At 47.0% G+C, this 20,047-nt stretch overlaps 2 protein-coding genes across 3 annotated transcripts in view; one reads left to right on the forward strand and one right to left on the reverse strand.

Annotated features, from left to right (window-relative positions):
- Positions 1-1,645, reverse strand: part of UBIAD1 (UbiA prenyltransferase domain containing 1) — a 54,684-nt gene extending 53,039 nt beyond the window's left edge. The window contains exon 1 of one of the 2 annotated variants that reach the window (XR_013995823.1): positions 801-1,645. Coding sequence is in view for 1 of the 2 variants with exons in the window: in XM_081088401.1 (XP_080944527.1) it covers positions 801-1,329 (529 nt within the window). In the remaining variant the exon portion in view is untranslated. The remainder of the gene's footprint in view (positions 1-800) is intronic. The other variant, XM_081088401.1, reaches the window with a different exon arrangement.
- A 6,699-nt stretch (positions 1,646-8,344) lies between these two features.
- The window catches only part of MTOR (mechanistic target of rapamycin kinase), a 115,885-nt gene continuing 104,182 nt past the window's right edge, over positions 8,345-20,047 (forward strand). Inside the window, exons 1-9 of the mRNA XM_081086496.1 lie at positions 8,345-8,446; positions 9,423-9,591; positions 10,580-10,755; positions 11,373-11,481; positions 12,179-12,411; positions 13,884-14,084; positions 14,834-14,968; positions 17,071-17,346; positions 17,429-17,537. Coding sequence (XP_080942622.1) covers positions 10,594-10,755; positions 11,373-11,481; positions 12,179-12,411; positions 13,884-14,084; positions 14,834-14,968; positions 17,071-17,346; positions 17,429-17,537 — 1,225 coding nt within the window. The 5' untranslated portion in view covers positions 8,345-8,446; positions 9,423-9,591; positions 10,580-10,593. The remainder of the gene's footprint in view (positions 8,447-9,422; positions 9,592-10,579; positions 10,756-11,372; positions 11,482-12,178; positions 12,412-13,883; positions 14,085-14,833; positions 14,969-17,070; positions 17,347-17,428; positions 17,538-20,047) is intronic.

The raw sequence follows: 20,047 nt of genomic DNA on the forward strand, positions 1-20,047 counted from the left end.
CCCTGCTCAGCCAACTCCCTCACTTCTCACCTCCTTCCATTTTTGCCCACATGTTACCTTTTTGATGAGGCTTTCCCTGATCAAACTGCTTAAAACAGTCCGCTGTGTCCCCCTTCCTGGCTCTACTTACTATTCCTCTCCGTGGCACTAATCATCTTTCATATGCTATCATCAGGGCACCCACTCATCCTAACCCACCAGGAACTTTCCTGGTTTCAGCACCCAAAGGCCCACATCCTGGGAACCCTCTCAGTCCTGAGCAACCAGGACATTGGCCAACCGAACTATAATGGACTAGCTTTGCTTTCTGTCTCTCCCCATCATCTATAAAATAACTTTCACAGGAGCAGGGATATCTGTGACTGCTGTGTTCACAGGGAACAGTGCTGGCACATAATAAATGCTCAATAAACAGAGCTTAGCCACCTGGCCAGCACCACCTTAATTAGCTGTACCAATTGTGAGGGCTTCAAAGTTAATTCCACTAAAATTTGTAACTGTGGCATTATAAGATAGGGCCAACAAAAAGAAATTGGATACAAAAAGTTTCCATATATATGGCAATGACATATATATATATATATATATATAATTTCTAACATCCATAAGCCACGCCAGGATCTTCTCAACCCACTCTTGTTTTCAGAATAACCCACAGAACCCGCACACTACAGATTTCACATAAGTGGCCTGGGAACTTTTGATACCCCTCCTCTAGTCCTAACTCCCACCCAAAGCCGCAGTTTGGAGTCCATGCAACGAAGACCTCCATCCAGCACAGGAATCGGGCCAGTCCTTACCTCCCGTGTAGAGAAAGGAGCCAGACAGGCCCCCGAAGTAGATGAGAGCCAAGTGCTCCAGTTTCAGGGCGGACAGGTAGTAGAGGCAAGCGGCACAGACACAGCCCAGGGTGTAGAGGAAGACTCCAAACCGGACCACATCCTGGGGCTCCAAGATCCGGTCCACCAGGGTCCGGTCGTCGCTCTTTTTGTGGTCAATGCCCTTGGAAAAGTCATAGTACGTGTTGACCAAGTTGCCAGCCCCGTGCACGGCCAGCACCGCCACGGCACAGCCCACCAACAGCCTGGGGTCCAGGACGCCCTGGGATCTGTAGGCCAGGGCGCTGCCCAGGGCCACCGGGGTGAGCGAGGCGCTGAAGCTCCAGGGGCGCAGGGCCAGCACATAGGAGGCGCACTTGTGCCTCCAGGAGCGCGGGACGGGCTTGTCCCACTCGGGGCAGTCGTTGCCCAGCAGGTCCCTGTCCCCGGCCGGGGCGGTCTCTCCCGCCTGGATGCTAATCTTCTCCCCCGGGACCGGCGAGGCCGCCATGGAGGTGCACGTGGCTGAAGTCGTCAACGTTGATAGTGAGCCACCCACAGAACAGCCACGGCGATGGGACCGGGAGGGGCGGGGCGTCCAGCCCTGACCTTCCTTCGGGTCCGCCCCGGGGCAGGGCTGGGGACGCAGCGGGGCCCCGGGGCAGTAGCGAGCGGGCCTGGCGCCCCACGAGCCCGGTAGCACCGCTCGGCCTTCCGGTCACCTGCGCGAAAGTTGTCTCCGGACCCGGCTCGGCGCTAGAGCCCGAAGCCGAGAGGCGACCACCTCCCCGGGGATACCGGGGCCGCCATCTTGTGCGCCCGCCTCTGGAGGCCGGCGGGAAACAGGGGCCGCGGGCACTGGCGGGCCGGGCCCGGAGGGTCCGGGGCGGGGGCGGGGCAGGGGCGGGGCGGGGCGGGGCGGGGCGGGGCGGGGCAGCCTTCTCTCCCAGGTGTGCGCCCCGCAGCTGCTGGGAGACCCGCTGAATGCAGCCTCGCTTAGCATCACGCGATCCACCACGATGCATGTGGCTTTTCGGCTTCCCAAGAGCTTTCATGCACCGAAATAGGACGCACTCATTGTGTCAATGCAGTGGGCGCACTATTGTACGCAGCAATGAACAAAACCAACAAAAGTCAGGGAGCGCATTGAGGAGGTAAGAAAAGTATCATTATCCCCGATTTTTTCAAATGAGAAACTTGAAGCTCTGAAACGGTAAATGATGTCTAAGAAATTATTAACTCTAATAATAATCACGACAGCAAGAACTCTCACTTTCTATTGTGCAACTTCCAATGGCGTAAACTGGCCTGCCTACTCATAGCACACGAATAACTGCCCTTCCCACCCGACTAGGTAGCCGGCTGGGTGTCTTCATTGCCGGCTCTCATTGCCCACCTTCTGGGAGCTTCGGGAGCTCCTTCTGACTGGGGAGAGTTGGTTGTTAAATTTTAAGAAGTTTTGTGAGCCACTCACTAAGCACAGCCATTATTAAAAATTAAACTACACAAAGTTACTAGTACAGTTATATATATATATATATATATATATATATATATATATATATATAACCCTAATATGCAAATAGACCAAACGGCAGAACAACCAAACAACTGGTCACTATGACGTGTGCTGACCACCAGGGGGTGTACACGGGACATGGTGGGCGTCGGCTGTGGTGGGATGGTGGAGCTGGTGAGTGGGGGCACCAGATCAAGGCGGGGCCCCGGTTGCTGTCATCGGGTGAGCCTCTGGTGGTTACTGAAAATTCTTTGCTCCCATGTGCCACAGTCTGACCTGGCGCTCGCACCTGCTGCAGGCAACAGCCCTGCTTGCACCCGCTGCCAGCACCTGAGCCGGCGCTCACACCCGCAGCTGGTCCCAATCACTCGGCACCGTCAGCAGGTGCGAGTGGTGGCTGCTGACCCCAATTGCCCCTGAGGGCTTCTTCACCTCCCCCTGTTCCTGGGGGGCAATCAGGGCAGCAGCCGCCGCTTGCACCCTCTGAGGCGCCGGCCTTGCTTGCACCCGTGGCTGGTGCTGGCCCCAATTGCTCTGTGCCATCAGCGGGTGTGAGCAGGACCGGCGCTGTCAGCACTTGGGAGCAGCAGTGGTGGGAGCAGGGCTGCCGGCAGACAGGGGACTGGGGGCTGTGGCGGGAGGAGCCAAGCAGGGGCACAGAGGATGGGCCGAGACCCACCCCTCTGCCCACTGCAGCCTCGCTGACCACAGTTCCTTTTAAGGTGCACGAATTCGTGCACTGGGCCCCTAGTATTAAAATAAAATTAACAAATACTCTAAGCTCATTACTTCCTCATTACTACATTTTACCATTTGTGCTCTTTAGGTTGTTCACATTTGTTTTTGTTTAATGTTTTTATTGACTTTAGAGAGAGAGGAAGGGAAAAGGATAGAGATATAGAAACATCAATGAGAGAGAAACATCATGGATCGGCTGTCTCCTGTACATCCCCTACTAAGGATCAAACCCAAAACCTGGGCATGAGCCCTGACCTGAAATTGAACCAGTGACCTCTTGGCTCATGGGCCCATGCTCAACTACTGAGCAACCCTGGTTGGGCTGTTCACATGTGTTGTATCTGCATTGTGGAAATACTATATAACAAGATGCTGCTTGCTCATTCATATCTCCTCCCAGCTTTTCATTCAGTGACAGTCATTGGTAGTTGGAATCTGACATAGTGGGAATATTTATTGCATGCAAACCAGCAAATGCCTGATAATTGTTTTGTTCATCTAGACTACAATCACTGAAAAAAGTTTATCATGCAGATTAGACTTAAAAGTGTCAACTCTATAGCCCTTACATTGTGAATAGCAGCAAAAATATGAGGAAATATTCTTCCAGTATTGGAAAATGATTATCCAGTTCAGCAAAGAAGTCTTCACGCCATTGACAAACTAGCGAAATTTCAAGGTATCTCTTGATTGTCTCACTTTCCCCTTACTCATTAACATAAAAGAAAATATCAACCAACATTCATGTTGGAACTATACTCATCGGTCAACTGCAACCATAGGGAGGCTACACGATATTAAAAAAAAAAAAAATAAGACTCCTGTTAGAATCCATTGGCTATATGGAATTTACAATAAAAAGTATTGTGGCTCAGTCAGTGTGGCTCAGTTGGTTGAGCATTGTCCCATGGACCAAGAGGTCGCCAGTTCGATTCCCAGTCAGGGCTCATGCCTGGGTTGCAGGCTCAGTCCCTAGTAGGGGGCATGCAGGAAGCAGCCAATCGATGTTTCTAGCTCTCTCTCTTCCTTCCTCTCTCTCTAAAATCAATAAGAACATATTTTTAAAAGTGTTGTGTATTTTATTATTTGTGAGTTGTATGCGACACATCCTTTATATCAATGAAAGTTATACTAAAAATATAACATATATGTCCACAGGACTGACTAGATAATTTTGGTACCCAGTGCGAAATAAAAATGTGGGGCCCCTTCTTAAAAATCATTAAGAATTTCAAGACAGAGCGTGATAACCTCACAGGTCACAGCAGCCACAAAGCCAGCCCTGTACAGACATACATGGTCCCTCCCTTACCAGCTAGCTCAGTGGTTCTCAACCTTCTGGCCCTTTAAATACAGTTCCTCATGTTGTGACCCAACCATAAAATTATTTTCGTTGCTACTTCATAACTGTAATGCTGCTACTGTTATGAATCGTCATGTAAATATCTGCTATGCAGGATGGTCTTAGGCGACCCCTGTGAAAGGGTCGTTCGACCGCCAAAGGGGTCGCGACCCACAGGTTGAGAACCGCGGAAGCTGGTTGTTAATTTGCCACTTTAGCACCCAATACATACTTGCAAACCCAAGTAACCTATACGGCCAATGGGACACTAGGAAGAAGCAGATATTTTTTAACTCCTCCCTTACCAATTCTATGACCCAGTCTTTCTGTATGTCATTTTACTCATGGAAAAAGTATAAAGTGGGGGCAATACAACCTGCCTTGTAGGAAATGTTCAGAAAGAACAGTAACAGCATTTACTGACTCTGCATGTGTCATGTAGTGTTTTAGGTACTTCACATGCAGTAGCATTTAACCCTTACAACAGTGCCTACCAAGGTAGTGTGGACACTAAGAAAAAAGATACCTACTAAGAAGGGCTCCTGGTGGCCAATTGGGCTCAAATTTCCTTAAGCACACACACACACACACACACACACACACACACACACACACAGCCTAACAGCCATTTCTAAACTGGGGCATCTTATGCAAACCGCACTTCAGGGAGAAGCCTGCATTCAGCTACCTGTCTCCAGCACTGAACTGCCTGCCTGCAATGTGCTCCTGTCACTTGAGCCAATCTAGCTGTGCAGCTATATCCCCCATCAACATCTTCACCGGTCAATCAGAACTGATTCATTCTGACCAATCAGGACAGTGCCTTTTGACCCAATCAAACTTCGAGGATTTGGAATCTTCATTTGCATGAGGACAGACCAATCAGGGACCAGAGGCAGGGACTTCTGTCTATATAAGTTAGCTCCCCTCTGGCTGTAGAAGCACACTTTCCACTGAAGACTGTGTTTCTCCGACTGCAGCTGAAATGCTACGGAGCTGTTCCACAGCCATGCTGTGTCACAGTTGGGCTGTTTGCACTGAATAAAAGCTCCTTCCTCACCACATGCCTAATTGGGGATTCCTGTTGACTGAATTGGTGCCAACAACCATCCAACCCTTGGTTGTCAATGGGTACATTATAATCTTTCAGTTCTTCAAGTAAGAGAATATGTATATAGACATTAAGTACTTGCTCATATAGCTGGTAAGTGCTAGTGCTAAGTTTCAGATTCAGTTAGTTTGACTCTACCCTGCTTTTAACCTCTATTCTGTAATGTCCACTGCCGGAAGCAGGTCCATCCTTGCTGCTTGACACAGTCGCTGCAGGGAAGAAACATCTGCACAGCATATGTTTCAAGGGACCTAGCGTATATGGCATACTGTTCTTAATATGTTTGCTCCCCCTCTTAGTGCTATGTGTTTTAACCAAGGCCACCTCTCTGAGAAAGGTTGTTTCCCCAGGTAGGGATTTTTCCCTGAAGTTAGGGAGGGAATAAAACCCCTTAACTAAGTGCCAGGGGGGTAGTTAATCACTTTAACTACAAACAATCACGCTTAAGCTACATAATCTTTACTCCCTGGAATGGAGATAAGAAACGCCCTAACCTTTGGAATAGAAATTGACAGGATTAAAATCAACTGGTATAAATACAGATGTAACAAGACAATAAAACACAGAACCTGGCGGGAGATCCTGGCTAGAACCTGGCTAGACTGCTGATCAACTGAAGGCTGTCTCCGTGTCATTCCTTCTTTGCTGACTCTGTCGTCATTCCTTCTTTGCTGACTCTGTCCACACCTTTGGGAACCCCTGGACCTGCTGGGGTTGGACCCCAACAGTCCACCAGCATGGTCCTTGTGGCTCAGTGGTTGAGCATGGACCCATAAACCAAGAGGCAATTGGTTAGATTCCTGGTCGGGGCACATGCCCAGGTTGCAGACTCGATCCCCAGTAGGGGGCATGCAGGAGGCAGCTGATTGATGATGTTTCTCTCACATCAATGTTTTTCTCTATCCCTAGCCCTTCCTCTCTCTCTAAAAACGAATTTTTAAAAAACATAATGGTCACCAAAATGCCTGATACTTTGTAAATACTCAAATAATATTAGTTATTATTTTAACATAATGGATAAGAAAGCTCTTTGTAAATTTGGAAAAGAGGCTTAAAATGCACTGGTTACTGTTACTATAAAGCCATCTTTGATAGTTAATTAGAAAACAGCCTTGTCATGTCTTAGGGTGGCAAAAATCTCATATTGCTGATGGAAATGAAAATTGGTACCTCCTTCATAGAGTTAAATTTGATAATACCCATCAAACTACACGTGTTGACCCCTCTAATCCCATTTCTGGGTATCTGTTTTGATCTAATGCCAGGGAATAAAATTATATATATATGAATTTATTGTAGCATCATTAGTAATAACAAGAATTTGTAAACAATACAAAGGTCCATCAACAGAGGACTGGAAAAATAAATGATGGTACATCATGTGATGGAATACTATGCAGCTATAACAACAAAAGAACAAGGAAGCTTTCTATTTACGAAGACAGAAAGATCTCTAAGATATACTAATTTTTTTAAAGTACAGAACAGTGATATACTGTAATAAAATGGAAAAATAAAAATATATATTTGGGATACAGAAAAACAGAAAATAAGTGAAAGGACAGGGGTGACGCAAGACTTGGTGATAAATACCATTTTATTTATTTTGAGATTTGAGCAGTGAATATATTACATAATCAAAAATGTTTAATGAGTAAATATGGACATGTTGAACACAAGTGAGAAATGTGAAATTCAGAGTAGCAATTATTTCACAGAAAATCAATGCAATGAAGAGATCCTAAACTTAAAGCAATAATCATTATTTTTTTTTCAATCTGAGAGTATTTTGTTAGCCACAGAATATTACCAAACCTTTTTAATTTGGCAGGTTAACACTTCAGGAAATTTCCATATCCTCAAAAAACACTATATTTTTATTACACAATTCATTGATGATAATGTATAAAGAAAATAGTATGTCTTCCCCAAGTTTCATTACATCTTTGTACATGTTCCCCATGGTAACAAAGACACATAAGAAATACATAAATGTTTTTAATGGTTATATGATACTTATATTGTGTAATTTTTATTTTTAATAAATTATGAACCCTCTTCCTTCTTAACAAATATTCATCTACATTACCATTATTAATGGCGACATATGTAATAAAAATGTGTTATATTTTATTTAATGACTCCTATTGTGGATTATTTAGGAATATTCAATATTTATTATAATAGGCCATAGTTTTTTTTAATTAAGATGTAGTCAACTTCTATTTTTGTTATTGTTTTCTGAAAAGTTGTTTTTAAAATTATGTTGCTTTGAAATTATTGATTTAGGAGAAGCTCATTTAGTTCAAATTTGGCTATGGTTTCTCGCGAATGATCTTGTGAGCTTCGATAATTTTGGAAAAGAAGTAAATCTAAGTAAAAAACTTTTCAAATACATGTTACACTTAACAAAAGAGAAATCACGGTCCCATAAGCCCGAAAAGTTTACGTCTTTTCCTCCAGTCGTGGCCGCGAGCCTTCGCTAACCACCGCTCAGTCCCATCCCAGGTACCAGACAGCGGACTAGACAGGGCCGCACCCCCAATGCTGGGGGGAATTATAGTAGCGATGGACCGGATGTGTGCGTGGAAGTGACTGAAGTCAACTCACGACCGATTGGTTCTCCCGAGTGGACCTGAGCCTCCTTTCGTCTGCCACTGGCCGCGTGGTTTGTCTATTTGAACAGTCCCCGCCCCCCAGAGAAGCCGGGTCCCCAAGCTTCACTTCTCCTTCATTCCTATTGGCCAGCGTTTCAGTCCATCGTCTTCTTGCGCCTGTCGATTGGTCGTTGGCGCTGGGAACCTGCCCTCCCTCCCGCGGCTTAGAGGACAGTGGGGAAGGCGGGTGGTGGGGCCGGGGGGCCTGAGGCGGTACCGGCGCTGTTGGCGGCCCGCTGAGGCCGTGGCCGAAGCCGCACGGTGAGTCCGGAGCCTGGCACCGACCCCTGCAGGGCGGCGGAGTGTCCAAACCCACAGCCAGTCTGGCCCGGGGTAGGGGGACGGGGAAGCCGCCCGCCGGAACGCGGGGTACCCTGGGAGACGGCACCCTGGAGTTGAGCACCGCCGGAGCCCTGGCCCCCACCCTGTGAGGCAGCGCCCACCTCCTCCCGGGTCCGCGGGGGATCCCCGAACCTCTGAGTCCGCCGCGCGCCTGTGGCGCCGCGAAGGCCGGCCCAGGAGCCCCGGTACTGCCGGGCCGCCTTGGCGTCCACCTCCCAATTGTCTTCAGGGCGGACCGGCGCCGGTGTCAGCCCCTTGCACTCCAACCTGGAGGCTCCGTGGGCCCGTTCCCCAAGTCCGAGCTCGGTCCCCTCCGCAGGCTCCGTCCTCGTGCCTCCCCCGCTCCCATCCCAGGCTCAGCCTCCCAACGTCGGCTCCTTTCCGAAGCCCTCGCCAGGGTCCTCAGGATGCCCGCCCGCCGGTGCCTCCATTGACATTTGCGAGGAGCCGGGGGCCTCCCGGCAATGGACGCTTCCTGCCCCTCGCAGAGGCGGCCGCGCACGCACCCTGTCGCGGGTTTCTGGGTTTCCCCTCCCCGGAAGGGTGACCCTTCTTTTGCAGTCATTTTCTTGGCACTGGAGTATTGAAAAGCTTTCAAAAGCGTTTACTCCTTATTTTTTCTTTCTCAGCATCACTAAGTCTTTCAAAATAAGAACTTTGAAAAACTGGTTTTCTAAGATAATCTGGACATACGTAGGAGATATGTATTTATGTAGGTATACGTGTAACTATGTATATAATACGTATAATGTTTATAACGTATATATGTGTAGATATATATATAACACATAATGTATATGAAGACATATATATGTATATATATGTAATGTATGTTGGCTGAGCCCTATTCTGGCCGCTTTATTGCGGTTGCCTGATTATTTGTATTCACCCCCAGGTTGTAAGCTCATGGAGAGAAGAGACGGTACCTAATGCAGGAATGAACGAATGCTCTCGGGGTCCTTTCAAGTGTTAGTGTTCTGTAGACCCGCACGGTCCAGGGCCGCGCCACCAGCCACGTGTGGCGCAGAGTGTTTGAAATGTGACTCGTCCACACTGAGATTGTTGTAAGTGTAAGATGCACGCTAGATTTTAGACATTTGGTACAAAAAAAAAAAAAAAAAAAGGATGGGAATGTATCCATTTTTGACATTAATAACATTGAAGTGATATTTTGGATATATTGTATTAAATAAAGTTCATTTCACCCGTTTCTTTTTACTTTTTTTTTTTTATATGGCTACTAGGAAATGTAAACTTGCAGTTTGTATTTTATTTCTGTTGGACCGTGTTGCCATAGAATAATTACTTTCTTTAAATTGAACTCCTTGAGGAAAGAGGTAGTTGTAGGTAGGATTTATTCTCTCTTACCTCCCCACTTTTTTTTTTTTAAATATGTTTTATTGATTTTTTACAGAGAGGAAGGGAGAGAGAGAGAGAGTTAGAAACATCGATGAGAGAGAAACATCGATCAGCTGCCTCCTGCACACCTCCCACTTGGGGATGTGCCCGCAACCCAGGTACATGCCCTTGACCGGAATCGAACCTGGGACCCTTCAGTCCGCAGGCCGACGCTCTATCCACTGAGCCAAACCGGTTTCGGCACCTCCCCACTTTTAGTTCCTGGCACTCTGCCATGTGCATCGTAGTAATAATGATAATAGCTAACAATTTTAAGAACTCGCAGTGTGCCCAGCACTTTTTAACATGTATTAACTTACTTAGTTCTCACATCAACCCTATGAGTTAGGTACTATTATTGCCCAGTGGCAGCTGAGGAAATAGACATTTTAAGTATTTTCTCAAGGAATATAATTTGGGGGTGGATTCAAACTCAGGTAGCCTGGCTCCACAGCCCACAATTTGACCCTCTTACTGTGCTGCCTCTTCTAAACATGAGTCATTGTTGAATAAATAGAGGCTTTCTACACAGTCCTCAGCGAGGTCTCCCCACCTGACGTGGACAGGGTGGAGATCTGTGTTGAGGAACGGGGCCATAAATAAGTATCGCCGTAGTTTGTTATCCAGAATATTAAAGGAAGCTTTTCTCCACAGAACCTCAGGGCAAGATGCTTGGAACCGGACCCGCGGCCGCCGCCGCAGCGGCCATGGCATCTAGCAATGTGAGCATCCTGCAGCAGTTTGCCAGCGGCCTGAAGAGCCGGAATGAGGAGACCAGGGCCAAAGCTGCCAAGGAGCTGCAGCACTATGTCACCATGGAGCTTCGAGAGGTGGGGGCTTCTGTGATTGGGGCCATTCGTTATGGATGTTTGGGCAAGTGCGCCTTCCCTGGCTTAGATTTCACTGTACAGCTAAGTAAGATTCTGTTTCAGAAAGGCACCCAGTTTCTCACGTCCCTAAAATATGCAGGTTCCTTTGCTGCGGTTGTACCTTTCTGTGGCCTCTCGGTGTTGTGACACTTTAGGAATCAGCGTAGAGTCAGCTGTTTTTAAATTTTTTTTTTCTTTTTCACACTGCATTCCAGACCTTTGATTCTTTTTGCCTGATAACATGGGTTGGGGTGGGTTGGAAGAGCTTGGGGTTTTTAAAATAGAGATCAAACTGGAGGTCGGGGATATTGTCTTGTTCGTTCTTACACCCCTGGTACCAGGTAGATCCGAGGACAGGACCCTTGGAGTATACGCAATAGTGTTTGTTAAATAAATAGATGAATTGCGAGTTCAGTTGCTCTATAGTTTATAGAAATGGGAAGTGCCTTTGTTCTGTTCAGTTTAAACCGTACCTGCTGATACCTGTCAGGTCCTATTTTTTGGAAACCACGCCACCAGCACCATCACCATCATCAGGGAGACATTAGAAATTGTTCTGAGTACATCTTCCTTTGCAGATGAGTCAAGAGGAGTCTACTCGCTTCTATGATCAGCTGAACCATCACATTTTTGAACTGGTTTCCAGCTCAGATGCCAATGAGAGGAAAGGTGGCATCTTGGCCATAGGTAAGGACAGTCTCTGGTGACAGTATCAGCTGGGAACAAAGGACTGTTCACCTTTGTGTCCACTGCACCCCGTATCTGCTGCTTATTAGATGCTTAGTTCATATTCGTTTATTAAATTTTTAAGGAGCCCGGTGGCTTTCCGTGTACTTATTGCTATTAATTATAGCAATAGTCCTGGCACTTAGGCAAAGCAAGTATTTTCAAATATGGAGTCTCAGAACCATGAAGCAACTTTTCTAGGCCAGACAGTGTGCCAGAGCTGAGACTAGACGCCAGCTTTCTTTCCACCACCCCATGTAACTCTTCGCAGGTTCTAATTTCTCTGTGGAGTAATATCTGCCATAAGGCTCATGAATGGAAAAGTAGAGTTGGGACAGTGAACAAAAGGCAGGTAATTTTCAACTCCCAGAGGTGGTCATCCAGCCTGCGATTTAATTTTCAGTCCTAGTTTCTTTTCCTTTCCTTGGGAAAACAAATCATATATACTAAAATGAGAGCATTTTGCTTTATGCAAATATCCTTGTACAAATATCAAATCTGTTGGTTAAAATGAAAAGTGTCAGCATTGCTTACCGTCTGGACCTTACCGTGTGTACTCAGAATGAAAGGAAGGGGTCCTGCCAGCTTTCCTTTCAAGGCAGCGCACTTTCCTGGACCGCATGTGTTCATCCTCACCTTTTGCCTTTCTCTTTTCCAGCCAGCCTCATAGGAGTGGAAGGTGGGAATGCCACCCGAATCGGGCGATTTGCTAATTATCTTCGGAACCTCCTCCCCTCTAATGACCCAGTTGTCATGGAAATGGCATCCAAGGCCATTGGTCGCCTCGCCATGGCAGGGGACACTTTTACCGCTGAGTATGTGGAGTTTGAGGTGAAGCGAGCCCTGGAATGGCTGGGCGCTGACCGCAACGAGGGCCGGAGACACGCAGCTGTGAGTGCCTGCAGGAGCACAGCCAGCCAGGCCTAGAGCGTGATGGCATCGTGCCGGGGTCCCTCACACAATGTGCTTAGGTCCCCAAGGGGCAGAACATGAGAGGGGATGCTCCAGGCAGAGACACTGCTTCTTGGTGGCCTTGGGTTCTGTCCCGGATTCCTTTCTGTCTTCACCCTGAGCTTTGCACCTGAAGAGGAAACTTTAAAGTTGTTTTTCATTGCTTGAGGGGCAGCCCTACGTGCAGTGTTTATCCTGAGCTCTGATTTTCTAGAGTCAAAATTACAGGAGCCATAGCAAGAGAAGAAGCCACAGCCAAAAGGCTCCAAAGCCCCAGACAGCTGTACTATCTGCATGATCCTATCATGTCTTTGCCAAGGTCTCTGCATCTACCGGGGGAATATGGAAGAACTGGGATTAAGAGAGGAGCAGGGGAAGTAGATACCTTCCCCACCCCCATGGGAGAGTTGGTCAGCCTTTCCTGTTTATTTTGTAGACATTTGTTCATTGGTTGGTGCTTGGCCCAAACTTCCTCTTTTCCCATTGGCTATTCTGCATTTGGGGGAGTGGTAGCTTATCCTCTTCTTTTGTGGGTACATCTTCTGTGGTTTTCGAAGCTTGTCCCTGAGGCTGGTTTGTTGGGCTAGGACGTCGTGCTGTGAGATAGGAGAGTCTGTCTTCAAGAGGGAGAATTTGGACATGAATGTATTGGGGGGTCACAGGCATCAATCAGATCCTTTCCAGTCAGCTCCCTCATGAGGAGGCAGCACCACAAGGAGGGAGAATGGTGTGGGGGAGAGGCCCACATTGGGACCCTGGTTCAAGTCTTGGCCTTGCCATTTCCTAACTCTATAACTTGGGGCAACCTCTGATCTTTACTTTCTTTCACTGCCGAGTGAAAATAATAGCAAGATTAAGTATTAAAGAGAATTTTTCATTCATTCAATAAGTGTTTATTGAAAACTTGCTATATTCTATGTATGGGGCTAGGCTGTCAGTAGAACAGGATACAAAACAAAACAAGCCTGCCCCTCCAGAGCTCGTGTTCGAACATTACCAGCATCGTGTGTGAACACTCCAGGATAATGAACACGGATGTTTGAGCAGTTTTCCTTTCCTTCCTAGAGCCCCAGAATTCCCAGGTCTGCTCTTTTTCTGATGTACATAGGTTCTAGGAAGCCAGAAGCTATATTCCTGAGAGAACAAAACTGTGTGATACAGCTTGGCTGGTGTGGCTCAGTGGTTGAGCATTGACTTATGAACCAGGGGGTCATGGTTCAATTCCCGGTCAGGGCACATGCATGGGTTTTGGGCTCAATCCCTAGTAGGCGATGAGCAGGAGGCAGCTGATCAATGATTCTCACTGATGTTTCTATCTCCTCCCACTCCCTCTCTGAAATCAACTTTAAAAAAAACATTAAAAAAAGTTCGGTGATACAGATGACAGTTCTCAGTGTGCCTTTTTCTCCTAGGTCCTGGTTCTCCGTGAGCTGGCCATCAGCGTCCCCACCTTCTTCTTCCAGCAAGTGCAGCCCTTCTTTGACAACATTTTCGTGGCGGTGTGGGACCCCAAGCAGGCCATCCGTGAAGGAGCTGTAGCCGCCCTTCGTGCCTGTCTGATTCTCACCACCCAGCGGGAGCCAAAGGAGATGCAGAAGCCTCAGTGGTACAGGGTGAGGCGATGGTTCCGTTCCAGCCGCTAGCAAAGCACATGCACCAAGAGTATCACCGGGCCTCGGGCAGCAACAGGCCCCTTGCCACACAGCAAGTTTGTTTTGGTCTCATGATTTTTTTAAGCTCAGTGTACTAGTAAATCAATAGTTATTTTATTATTTCAGTAAAGCTGATTCATGGGTAGCATACCATTATTTCATGTACCACTAAGACTGAAAATATGATGCCAATTAAACTGACTCAGTGCCTTCTTGTCAACAATGATAAGGTATCTCTTTTCAGATACCTTAAAATAGGAGAAAAAGGGTGACTCAGAATCGATGAAATACGGTTAATACTAATTTAGAAAGTGCCAGCTCTCTCTCCTCTAGAACGTTGAGCCCTGTGCTGATTGCTGTTGACAGAGAACTTACTAAGGAGCCTGTACAACAAAGAGCCCTGAACGTGGGGTTGGAGTCCTGGGTTCTAGTTTTGGCTTTTCTATGTGACCTGGGACAAGTCACGTAATTTCGTTGAGCCTCTATTTTTTATTTATTAAAGTAGGGCTGTAATGGTATCTGCCTTGTGGTATTGGGAGAGTTGAAGCTAAATTAAAGGCGAGAGCTTGGTGAGTTAGTATTATCGATGTTACTGGTACAAGGCACTGGGCAGGCATGCTAACCCCTCCAAACCACCGTATAGATGGGGTCTGCCTGTGTCCTCTAATTTTGGACGTTGGGTAATTAAGGCATTCTCTCTCTCCACATAGCACACGTTTGAAGAAGCAGAGAAAGGGTTTGATGAGACCTTGGCCAAGGAGAAGGGCATGAATCGGGATGATCGGATCCATGGAGCTTTGCTGATCCTCAACGAGCTGGTCCGAATCAGCAGCATGGAGGGAGAGGTGAGAAGCCGTGTCAGGGGAGTCCAGGCTTCTCCCTGACACCCTGAGCCAGACAAAGCAAGGCCCTTGTCCTCACGGAGAAGGGAAACAGGCAGTAAACCAATTACTTTACCTCCTTTAGTCTCATTTTCCTCACTTTTCACAGGGATTTTACTCACCTCATTGAGTTCCTGGGAGGTTTCTTGATGCATAGTGGGAATTCCTTAAATGGTAGCCCTCAGAGGTTTGCCCAGCCATGTATGACGTGGTGCTTTCCACGGTGGCCCCGACAGCTCTGGGACCTTTGTGTCCTCCTAGTAACACTGGACAGTATTTCCTAACTCACAGATTTAAACGAAATGCTCTTATCGTGGTACTTTGTAAATTCCCAAGAACTATCCAGATGTAAGGTATTGTAATTTCCTAATACTATGGGCAAGCTACATCATGTATTATAAGCTAGAATAATGCAGCATGAATAAAACATTTCATCCTAGCAGGGGGAGACAGACAATGCACAAATAAGTAAATCTGTACAGTGTATCTTACAGCAGTGAATGCTATGGAGAAAAGTAGGGCCGGGAAAGGGAATAGGGATGCTCGCATGGATTAAGGATTATCTTTTAAAATATGGTGATGTTTGAGCACAGTCATGGGAGAGGTGAGAAAAAAAGGCAGACAAGTACCTGGGGAAGAGCAGTCTAGGCAGCTGATTCTGCAGGCACAAAGGCCTGAGGAGACAGGAGTAGGCCGCTCTGTTTGGGAAGCGGCAGGGTCACCATTGTGGCTGAGCAGAGCGGGAGAAGGGAGGAGGTGGGAGAGAGGTCAGAGGAATGCCTGGGGCAGGGTGGGGGCACATCACATAAGGTCTCAGAAGCCACGCTGTAGACTTTGTATGTGAAGTGGGAAGCTATTAATGGTTTTAAGCAGTGGAGTGGCATTTGACTCATGTTTCAAAAGGATCGCTCTGGCCACTGTGTTGAAAATGGCTTATTGAAGGGGCAAGGGTTGAAGCCAGGAATCTAGTTCGGAGAGAACTGCAGCAGTCTTAGCAGGGGCCTTTGTGGCCTGGACCATAGTGGCAGCTGTAGGAGTACCAGGGGTGGCTGGGTTCCGAATTTGGGATGTTTGGCCTGGGAAACTGGAGTTCCCATTTACTGAGGGGGAAGATGGAGATGGGAGGGGCAGGTTAGAGTGGCTACAAGGTGGAGGGCATCTCAAGATGGTAGCTTCAGCTAGCATTGGAGAAGAGATAGCGTCTGAGAACCCGAGGTCAAGAAATGAGGAGCAACCATGCGGGAAAGCTCTAGGTCCAAGAAGCCAAGTGAAGAAAGAGTTTCAGGGAGGAGGAAATAGTAAGTTGGATCAAATGCTGCAGACAAGTCACGTAAGTAGAGGCCTGAGAACTGGCCTTCAGATTTAGCAGCATAAGAGTCATTGATGACCTTGGCAGGAATAGGAGACAAGATTTGGCGAGGGGGGTAGTGGTGGAATCTGTGTTGAGAAAAGTTTGGAAGTTTAGAAAATTGTTTTATATCCTCATTTTGGACTGTTGGAGGGTGAATTGCTAAGCAGCCCTTTGAACAGGAAATAGATGTGAGTTCTGTGCCAGCCAGTATATTGCACACCTCCTATGGAATTCCTAGGGTTCTTAGAGAATGATTTGCCTAAGTTGTTTCTACCTGGGTTTCCGGCCAGAAGCAAGAGAGCAGACTGGCCTTAACAGGATGCTGGAGTGGGGCTGCTCCTCACCTTAGCAAGAGACTTCCTTGCTGTGACTTGGGTCTGTAAGCAAAGCAATTTGCAAATCAACTTTCCCAAACCAGCTTGGGGTGGGGGGAGGGCGAGTCCTTGGCTGTCGCATCCTACTGCTTCTTTATTGTTCAGTAGGTGGTGCTCTTTTACCTAAATTAGAACAAAATTTTGTTCTAATTTGTTACCCCAGTAGGTGGCCTCCTGTAGGGTTCTGGGGAAACCTTCATCCTAAAGTTGAAGAGTGGCCACCGTCCACTTTGGAGCTAGTTTCTTTTAGGGTCGGGCACATGTGCTGCTCTGTAGGCTCACAGTGCCTGGGCAAATGCTACTTGTAAGTAAAGGTGGTGTTTTTCCCTCTACATGTACAGCGCCTGAGAGAAGAAATGGAAGAAATAACACAGCAGCAGTTGGTACATGACAAGTACTGCAAAGATCTCATGGGCTTCGGAACGAAACCTCGTCACATTACCCCCTTCACCAGTTTCCAGGCTGTACAGCCCCAGCCGTCAAACGCCTTGGTGGGACTGCTGGGGTACAGCTCTCACCAAAGCCTCATGGGATTTGGGGCTTCCCCCAGCCCAGCTAAGTCCACTCTGGTGGAGAGCCGGTGTTGTAGAGACTTGATGGAGGAGAAATTTGATCAGGTAGGTGGCAGGAGGCCCGCTCCCTCCTTCCGAGCTCCACACCTCCCTTTCCTTCGCCAACCCTCTACCCTTCCTCTCTCAGGTGTGCCAGTGGGTGCTGAAATGCAGGAATAGCAAGAACTCGCTGATTCAAATGACAATCCTTAATTTGTTACCCCGCTTGGCCGCCTTCCGACCTTCTGCCTTCACAGGTGAGGATGTCTGCGGAAGACGTCATTACCCACTGAAGGGTAATTAAACAGAGAAGTGATTCCAAAAAGTTATGTCTGCTTCTCATTTGAAGCAATGCCAACTAGAGGCTAGTCTCTGGTTCCTTTGTCTCCTATCCAATTTCAGTCGTATTCATTCAGGTTTTCTATAGACGTCTGAGGCAGCAGAGCGTGTGGGCACAGAGGCAGTTCTAGAGCCAAGCAAGCTCTCCGGTATGGAAGCCAACAACAAGGTCATGAATGGACTAAAAAGAGACCAAGGAAGGGAGTTGCATTTTAGATACTCGGTGGGGCAGGGAGGACTGGGCGACTGTCCTGCTTCTGCCTCTGGAGGTCACTGGGATGCCTCTCCACTCATGGGAAGAAAGGGCTGGGTGTCCCAGAGGCAGGTTTCGTGGATAATAGACTGTGGGTTCTCATACTCCACCCTTTGTCAGCGGGAAGTGAATTCCTGGCTCCTGAAGGTGGCCCAACGCAGATACTGGCTTCCCCGAGGCCTTCCTGGATTACTCCAGCTAGAAATATTCCATGCCTCTTCCATGATAGCCCCAGCTGTGCAAAGGCTTGTGCGTCAGACCTGGGGTGATTCCTGCCTCTGTCTGTAGCTGAGGTTTTGGACAGTAACATTAAAACAGCAATCCCTGCATCACAAGGTGAACTGCAGTAATGCCTGAGCACCTGCTCTAAGTGCCTGGCCCAGAGTAAGCCCTCCAAAATGGAAACTATTACTGCTGCCTCTAGGTACTTCAAATCCATTTTAGAAATTAGGTAAAGGTGACAATTACAGTATGCTCCAGTTGCCTGCTCATATTTATGTCCTGTTTCACCTCTGTATGTGCTGAGTGTAGAGGCCCCATCTGGGACATGTCCTTGTACTTCATTGTGGTGCACACTGAAGCATTCAGAACCAAGTAAGAGCCAGGAGTGTAAGTGGAAGGCCAGCCTGACCCTCGGCAGATGCCATTCCCTAGCACAGACTCATTTCACACCACCCGGCCCAGATGCAAGCAGGAGAAATACAGAGCTGTTGAGCTGTTAAATGTGCTTTGTGCGAGAACAGAACTGCGTTGTGTAAGAACAAGACAATTAGCCACATAAAATCAATGAACCAGAGAGAAATGATATTATGAAAATCACCCCTATTTTTTCAGCTTTCCATTCTTCCCACTTGATACCAGCAGCTTTTTTCTTTTTAATGACCAGACATGCCCCAGTTCAGTAGAGCTGTAAATGATCTTGGGTTGAAAGTCTGTGGTTCAAAAGAAAACCCGAATAACTAGGCCAAATTTGATGAAAGTCTGGCATGGTGTGGAAGCAGTCCCCCTAGTATGTTCCAAAGGCTCAGAGGGCCCCTGGGTTATTCTTTTGAAGTGGGTTTTTGTTGTTTTATTAAATAATATACTAAAATATGCCATTGAAATTCATCTGGGCAGCCTCCAAAGTACATGTCTCATCAGGAAAGTGCTGCCTATTTAAAGTTTGTAGTTTAGAAGTCATTGCTCGAATTTCCTGATGATGTCAGCTTTCTGAACATCAAAAATACCCTAAGATTGATTGGGTTGGAATCTCTAACGAAGTCAGATTCCTAATCTCTTAGGGTGCTAAATCTAGAAAAGGAACTTCTCTTGAGTTAGGTCCGTTTCCTGCTGAACTGCTGTTCCCCTTTGCAAAGGCCTGGTTTTCCTTGATGACGCACTCTGGTGGTAGGGTCGTGTCACTGTGGCCGTTTTCAAGCCCCAGCATGCTTTGATGTCATTTGCTCACAAGAGCTGTGGGAGAAGATGTGTCTTGTTAGAATAAATATAGTGATGTGTACGTGCCGTTTGGGAGTCTAATGCACTGTCTCCTGACGGTGGTTCAGAAGCCCTCGACACCCCTAACTTTCTAATGGATGTGTGGTCCTTCCCTCTCTGCTGTTATGTGCTTCTGGTGCCAATTAAATGGAACAGAAGAAACATAAGAAGAGGCAAGAATCAAGAAATTCCAGCCTTCACAGGAGTAATAATACTTTAACTTAAATTGCCCAAGAATCACCTACCCATGCACATTGGCTAATGTAAACTTAATGAAAACACACATGTAGATTCCCAAATTACAGACTCAATCTTGTTCTGTTAAATATAACTGTAACAGGAATCTCTAGGTCAGCGGTTCTCAACCTGTGGGTCGCGACCCCTTTGGGGGTTGAATGACCCTTTCACAGGGGTCGCCTAAGACCATCAGAAAACACATATATAATTACATATTGTTTTTGTGATTAATCACTATGCTTTAATTATGTTCAATTTGTAACAATGAAATTGGGGGTCACCACAACATGAGGAACTGTATTAAAGGGTCGCGGCATTAGGAAGGTTGAGAACCACTGCTCTAGGTAATGGCAGTGATTTCTAGGCCTAACCTAAATGGAATGGCCTATTTATTGCAAATAGTATTTAATATTACTTTAAGTCTTCAATACAATATAAAATAGTTTAGGTGGTCCTCTCTTT

The sequence above is a fragment of the Myotis nattereri genome (assembly GCF_964212035.1).
Source record: "Myotis nattereri genome assembly, chromosome: 3".
Classification (NCBI taxonomy): Eukaryota; Metazoa; Chordata; class Mammalia; order Chiroptera; family Vespertilionidae; genus Myotis; species Myotis nattereri.